The sequence below is a fragment of the Salmo trutta genome, chromosome 26 (assembly GCF_901001165.1).
Source record: "Salmo trutta chromosome 26, fSalTru1.1, whole genome shotgun sequence".
NCBI classification, from domain to species: domain Eukaryota; kingdom Metazoa; phylum Chordata; class Actinopteri; order Salmoniformes; family Salmonidae; genus Salmo; species Salmo trutta.
Window position 1 is genome coordinate 12,730,252 of NC_042982.1, and position 6,109 is coordinate 12,736,360.

At 40.2% G+C, this 6,109-nt stretch overlaps 1 protein-coding gene and 1 long non-coding RNA gene across 2 annotated transcripts; one reads left to right on the forward strand and one right to left on the reverse strand.

The window, feature by feature from the left end:
- Positions 1-1,318: 1,318 nt before the first annotated feature.
- LOC115163959 (uncharacterized) lies at positions 1,319-1,793 on the reverse strand. Its single transcript, XR_003869845.1, has 3 exons — positions 1,757-1,793; positions 1,540-1,665; positions 1,319-1,372 (listed from the first exon to the last, which is right to left on the reverse strand). It is a non-coding gene; the product is annotated as an uncharacterized LOC115163959 (long non-coding RNA).
- A 280-nt stretch (positions 1,794-2,073) lies between these two features.
- Positions 2,074-5,509, forward strand: LOC115163129 (T-cell surface glycoprotein CD3 epsilon chain). Its single transcript, XM_029714766.1, has 5 exons — positions 2,074-2,449; positions 3,955-4,164; positions 4,400-4,537; positions 4,805-4,860; positions 5,200-5,509. The coding sequence occupies exons 1-5, from the start codon at positions 2,380-2,382 to the stop codon at positions 5,269-5,271; spliced, it is 546 nt and encodes a 181-aa protein (XP_029570626.1). The 5' UTR covers positions 2,074-2,379; the 3' UTR covers positions 5,272-5,509.
- The last annotated feature ends 600 nt before the right edge of the window (positions 5,510-6,109 follow it).

A 6,109-nucleotide genomic window follows, 5' to 3' on the forward strand; every position in this document is an offset into this window, starting at 1 on the left:
TGTCTATAACATAATTTGCAAAGCATTTTTAAGCCTAGTGCTTATGAAGAATAATATGCTTTTAAGCCTTTATTTATTGTGCTGCGAAACCTATTAATCCAATGTTTGTTTTTATTGAGCCTTTGTAAAAGTTTCCCTCAATTTCTTTGGTGTGGCCACTGGCTTTATGTCAGTTCAAAGTTGTGATAACAGGGGGCACAAACGAGCTATATTCTCTGGTCCTTATCATCAAGGTTCCACACAAAGTACCACTGATGCTCTCATCCAAACCTGTGAAATATACACAAACATCGCTTTTCATATTATTCATTTCAAATGAGAGACTTTAGTTCAAACAATTTATTGTAATTGACAAAACATAGACCTACACATAGGCTTACAGCAACACAATAAGAAACAACGTGACAAAATCATATCTACATTTACGTCATTTAGCAGACACTCTTATCCAGAGCGACTTACAGTAGTGAATGCATACATTTCATACCTTTTTTTCCTGTACTGGTCCCCCGTGGGAATTGAACCCACAACCCTAGCATTGCAAACACCATGCTCTACCAACTGAGCCACACAGGACTACAAGTCAAACCCATTGTGTGTGTGGTATTGTAAAAATAATTTAGGTACTGGCCTATTTTTTTCTTTAAAAAGCAATTATGTGGGATGGAAACAAAGCACTAATATGTATATTTAGGGGTAACTAATACGGTATAGACCCAGAGGCGGTAGAGAAAGCAAGACACCCCACTCTGTGGGCGGAGCCACTCTGGTCTACTTATTTCCCCCTGCTGGTGGGGAGAGTGGGGAGAGACAATAAGTAGACCAGAGCCATTGGTCTCACATGGGAACGCCTACTTACACAGACAGGAACCTTGACCATTTTTTCCAATGGTAAACTGCCTGAGTAAGACATCTTCATTCATCCACCATCTTTGATAGGCTTACAGTATAACCACACTCTAAACATAAAAGGTTTCTGGAGTATCCTTTAGGGGTTCTTCAAATTGAAACTGGTTGGGAACCCCTTAAGTTCTTCGAGGAACCCTTTGAAAGGGTTCTTCAAAGAACCCCTTTTAATGGATCCTCAAATAACCTTTTGAAGAACCTTTTGGGGTTCATTTTTGAACTACCCCCCTCCCCAATTATTATTAATAATAATAATACGCATAACAATAATACAATATTTTAGTTGTCAGTGTTTATTATGATTTTAGTGGCAAAGCAGAATAAAACAATTCTAAATATGAGGTAAACTCCAGCAGAGCCCCAAGTCCAATGGGTATATCCTCTGTCCTGTTGATGTTAATGTGTTGATGTTCTCCGTATCCATAGACTGAATGATTTTGCAGTGCATGGTGATCGAACAGGTTTCCTGTTATATTCATCAGAGGTGTAGGGAGGGTGAAGTCCGTGAATCACAAAAATTGTAGTTATACAGATGATTAACAAAACATGCATACGACACTATTTTCTACCTTGGTTTTTGTGGTAAATATGAATGAAGAAGAAAAAAAATGATAATGGTTTTCATGCACATACCTTGTCCATAACGTAGAGGCCTGTGAGATTTTCATTGAAGAAGTAAGGGAGGAGGATGGGACATGTGATCTGCATAACATACCAATACCAATTGACATGCCTTTGTATGCCTCCTCATCTGTATACCTGCAGACACAGACACAAAAGTGAGCAGTTTAGTCATATGCACCCAATACAGCTAGCATTCAACCTATTGTTATAGTTTACATATTCTTACCTCTTTGTTGATTGATATCCATTGAATTGTGTTCATTTTCTGTTTTAGAAAGATATGAAAAGATAGATGGTATCATTATAAAACAATATCAATTTAGATCATACAAGGGACAAACCTTTCCTTAAATTAAGGAGATCTTTACATTTTTCAGTTGCACCTGCCTGCACCTGCTGTCCTTTCAAATTCAAATCCAAATGTTTCAGTTGGGCAGTTAGGTTACTGCAAGAACCCCCACCAACTAAGGAGGTTCCTCAATGAACCCCACCTCCTATGGGGTTCTTGGACAAACCTTTTGTGGGCAATTGTCAGTGCCAAGAACACTAAGGTTCTTCAAAGAACTTCAAGGATCTTACAAGAACCCTTGTTTAACTCCTAATTTCTAGAGTGCACATAACAACCGCATACAAGTATTCACTTCCTGTTGCAAAGGGGAGAAGAGAGAGCGCGAGAGAGCTCTTTGGATGACTATTGTTGACTTGTCACAACTTAAACAGTTTCTGTCTCCTCAAATTTTCCTGAGTCTAGTTTTGTTCTGTTTCAGATACAATCCTAGTAAGCTAGAATTTAAGTTTTAGACTGCTGAAAATCAAGATAATCGAAGGTCTGTCTGAGAGGTAGAGAAAATGAACAGAGCTGGCGTTTATGGCGGGCTTGTCTTCCTCCTCCTCATCATGACTTCTGTGGAGGGTGAAGGTAATGTAAAAAATGGCCCTGTCTTTTACTCTACGACATTGACCCTTTTCTTATCAATTACAGACTCAAAACATTGCTGAATTGTATAAAAATGTACCCTAAGATAAGTTAATTTTGCATACTATTTTAATTGTGTTAGTGAATATACCATTATGTGTTTAATCAGACATTGAATTTTTAATTGACAATACAGTAGTTTATTTACATATATTTTCCGAAATATAATACACAGAGTGTACAAACATTATGAATACCTGTTCTTTCCAAAGGCTTAGACTGACCAAGTGAATCCAGGGGAAACCTATGATCCCTTATTGATGTCACTTGTTAAATCCACTTCAATCAGTGTAGATGAAGGGGAGAAGATGGGGTAAAGAAGGATTTTTAATCCTTGAGACAAGTGAGACATGGATTGTGTATCTGTGCCATTTAGTGTGTGAATGGACAAGACCAAAAATGTAAGTGCCGTTGAACGGGGTACGGTAGTAGGTGCCAGGCGAACCGGTTTGTGGCAAGAACTGCAAAGCTGCTGGGTTTTTCATGCTCAACAGTTTTGTTGGGTTATATTTTCTTAAACTAGTTGTGGTGCATAGCTTATGAATACTAATGCTAAACATAAGAGGTTTATATTGTATTAACATAGATTGAGCAACATATAATAGACATGACTAACTGGAGGGTTGCTGGCTAGTAGGAGTGTAGGCTGAGTAGACTCGTGACACACACACACAATGCCTGGTTGTGGGGCCGCTCAAGGACAGGTGTACGGGAGGGGCTGGTAGAATGGAAGATAGCTGTAGCACAAAAGCAGAAACTGTTCTAACTGTAGCATAAAAACAGGCACTGTCCTTGGGTGTTTGACTCTCGGGTACACACATGAAGATAAGCTAGAAGACAACTATGCTTGGCAACAAAGATGCGTCTAGAGGCTGGGACCAGCCTGCACGCCAACGATAAACTTGTGATGTCATTCCAGTTCTCTGTCTGCCCTGCGTGGTGTTACAGTGAGCCCGTATATACGAACAAAACAACATATTTACCATTCAAGTGTTTGCATTAATTAAAGTACAAAGAAATCAGAAGTTACTCTGTGCTGACTATTTTGTTCTGATACCAGATTCGAATTGACGCGACCCAACAGTTTCCTGTATGTAAGAAGAATGGTCCAGCACCCAAACGACATCCAGAGAACTTGACACAACTGTGGGAAGCATTAGAGTAAACATTGGCCAGCATCCCTGTGGAACACTTTCAACACCTTGTAGAGTCCATGCCCTGATTAATTGAAGCTGTTCTGAGAGCAAGGTGGGGGGGGGCGCAACTCAATAGTAGGAAGGTGTTCTTAATGTTTTGTACACTCAGTGTATAATATAAAAGCTAGTTATTTGAATATTATTTGAAAAAATCAAGTTTAATACTCAAATGAGCCATGGGCTGGATTGGACCACCTCGCCGTATGTTTGTCACCCCTGCGTTAAAACATCCGTTGTGTTTTCTTTATTTAGGATCTGTGTCATTCTGGAGAACTGCAGTCACAATGACCTGTCCTGATCAAGGATATTGGTATGACGACACTATCAAAGTGAACGAGGACCAAAGTAAAGAAATCGTAGTGGATTATGATGAAAGCAAGAAAAGAGTTTACCACTGTGAATATCCGTATAATCAGTTTGATACTGAAACAACAACCTATTACTTTTACTTTAAAGGAAAGGGTGAGTAAAAGTGTCCTAGTGACATCATTATGTTTAGTATAACCGTGTGCGGAGCCCCAGATTCAGCACTCTCTGTATCTCTGTTTATTGGCAAACACTACTTACTGGACCTTTCAAATCATATCTTTCCCTCTCCCTGAATACACCCCAACCTCTTTTCTCCATCCCATTTGAGCGGTCGTTTCAACACATTATTTTCACCCCTATGCCTATCTGTGTGTTGTTGGTGTTGCAGTGTGTAAGGACTGCTATGAGCTGAATCCGACTGTGGTTGCTGGGGCCATCATTGGGGACCTGCTGGTGACAGGAGGGGTCATCCTCATTGTGTATCTCAGGGCTCGGAAGAAATCTGGACCTGCTGCACCCCAAAAACGTAACGCTGCTACCATCTGATTATCCAGCCGCCAACAGTGGCACTTGGTGATAAGGAAGGCTCTTGACTATTTAATTTGACCATACCCAGGACTACTCAACAACAAAGTATTCAGAGATCATAAAAATCTAAATTCCCTGTGACATAGTACACATAGGGTATCGACCATATGTTATAAACGTTCAGTATAGTGACATGTTTATTTATTAAATATTTGTTTGGTTTATTTATTAATTGATACTAACTTATATTTGGTTTTCCCCATAGCCACTTCCCGCTCAGCAGGCCGTGGCCCACCAGTGGTGCCAAGTCCTGACTATGAGGTAGGCTGTCTACCACTACCTCTTGTCTATCCCTCCATCTGTATTTTTTGCTTTTATTTCATCCGTATCTCCTACCTGTCCTTCATTCCACATCTCCTGGTTAGCTAATGTCTGTCAGTATTTTAGGGAGATGATCTAGGCTAGCTATTCACAATACTTCCGGTGGAGATGCATCAAAAATAGTGGCGTTGCAATGGAAACTGATCTGTGAGTCTTGATCTGTAAATCTGACTTCAACTGATCTGTGAATCTGACTTAAACTGATCTGTGAATCTGACTTAATTAACAACAACAAACAGCTACATCAGTCACCTAAAGCCTTTCTTTTCCCCCTGACAGCCCCTTAGTGCGGCAACCCGCAACAGAGATATCTACGCCTCTACGCAGACATCTACCCAGAGGACTGGATAGACTGTCCTCTCACCAGACCACACCTGTTCTCTAGGACTCCTCTGATGCCCCGGACCTCAGCTCACCCTGCCATCAAAGAGGAGGGGAGAAGGCTCTGTAGTGCTTAGCTTAGACATACATTTGCTTTTTATTTTTGCTTGATGTGTAAAATGTGTGATATTATGATTTAGTTAAAACTGTAGTTTAGAATTACTGTAACTAGTGATAATAGTGATCAACGTAGTGTTGCTCTGGAAAATAGAGATATAAAGATAGGGAGATCTTTGTAAAGACTTTTAGATGTTTGCTATACTGAAAACAACTTGTACATAGCTGTGTTGATCAACTGTTGTAAAATGGTATTAATGTTTGTAGATGCCAGCCAAGTTGTTCCTCTTCACAATGTAATTGCTGCCTGTATATACATTGAGTGTACAAAACATTAGGAACACCTTCCTAATATTGAGTTGCACCCCCTTTTGCCCTCATAACAGCTTCAATTCATTGATGCTTGGACTCTACAAGATGTTGAAAGAGTTCCACAGGGATGCTGGCCCATGTAGACTCCAATGCTTGCCACAGTTCTGTCAAATTGGCGGGATGTCCTTTGGGTGGTGGACCATTCTTGATACACACAGGAAACTGTTGAGCGTGAAAAACCCAGCAGTGTTGCAGTTCTTGACATACTCAAACCGGTGCTCCTGGCACCTATTACCATTACCCGTTCAAAGGCACTTCAATATTTTGTCTTGCCCATTCACACTCTGAATGACACACATACACAATTCATGACTCAATCCATGTCAAGGCTTAAAAATCCTTCTTTAACCTGTCTCCCTTCTTCTACACTGATTGAAGT

Bases quoted from the DNA above. Each gene is read 5' to 3' on its own strand.
- LOC115163129 (XM_029714766.1), top strand. From the start codon at position 2,380: ATGAACAGAGCTGGCGTTTATGGCGGGCTTGTCTTCCTCCTCCTCATC. The intron at 4,165-4,399 runs GTGAGTAAAAGT...TTGGTGTTGCAG, and splicing joins CTTTTACTTTAAAGGAAAGG to TGTGTAAGGACTGCTATGAG. The intron at 4,861-5,199 runs GTAGGCTGTCTA...TCCCCCTGACAG, and splicing joins TGCCAAGTCCTGACTATGAG to CCCCTTAGTGCGGCAACCCG.